Here is a 478-nt window from a genome sequence, read left to right as displayed (position 1 = left end):
CCTTAAAGATCATCTAGTTCCAACCCCCAGCCATGAAGATGACCCTGTGCACCCTCCTCCCAGGCTGTTTTCCTCTACCTGCCCAAGCTCTGCATTGCAATCATTCATCCCACGTAGGACCAGGGGCTACGTACTGGCTGAGCGGCAAGTCCTCGATCTCCAGCAGCACCCCCTTCTCCAACAGCCGGGACGCCGTGTAGTGCAACGCCTGCAGCTTCTTGCTCTTCCCGCTGACCCTTGGTGAGAAGGGGACCATGTGCTCAGAGCTGGTCTCCAGCCCCATAGAAGGGTTTGGGGTGGGAAGGGACCTTAGAGCCCACCCAGTGCCACCCCCTGCCATGGGCAGGGCCACCTCCCACCAGCCCAGGTTGCCCAAAGCCTCATCCAGCCTGGCCTTGAACCCCTCCAGGGATGGGGCATCCACAGCTTCTCTGGGCAACCTGGGCCACTGCCTCACCACCCCCATAATAAAAAAAAA

The 478-nt window shown here is 59.6% G+C and overlaps 1 protein-coding gene across 1 annotated transcript in view; it reads right to left on the bottom strand.

Annotated features, from left to right (window-relative positions):
* Positions 1-100: 100 nt before the first annotated feature.
* LOC104463784 (ras GTPase-activating-like protein IQGAP3) overlaps positions 101-478 on the bottom strand; it is a gene marked incomplete at its 5' end in the record, with an annotated part of 5,325 nt that continues 4,947 nt past the window's right edge. Inside the window, 1 exon segment of the mRNA XM_010076250.1 lies at positions 101-236. Within this exon segment, the coding sequence (XP_010074552.1) occupies positions 101-236 (136 nt within the window).

The sequence above is a fragment of the Pterocles gutturalis genome, unplaced genomic scaffold (assembly GCF_000699245.1).
Source record: "Pterocles gutturalis isolate BGI_N339 unplaced genomic scaffold, ASM69924v1 scaffold19098, whole genome shotgun sequence".
NCBI classification, from domain to species: domain Eukaryota; kingdom Metazoa; phylum Chordata; class Aves; order Pterocliformes; family Pteroclidae; genus Pterocles; species Pterocles gutturalis.
The sequence above is the reverse complement of the archived record's forward strand: the minus strand, read 5'-3'. Positions and strand labels throughout refer to the sequence as shown.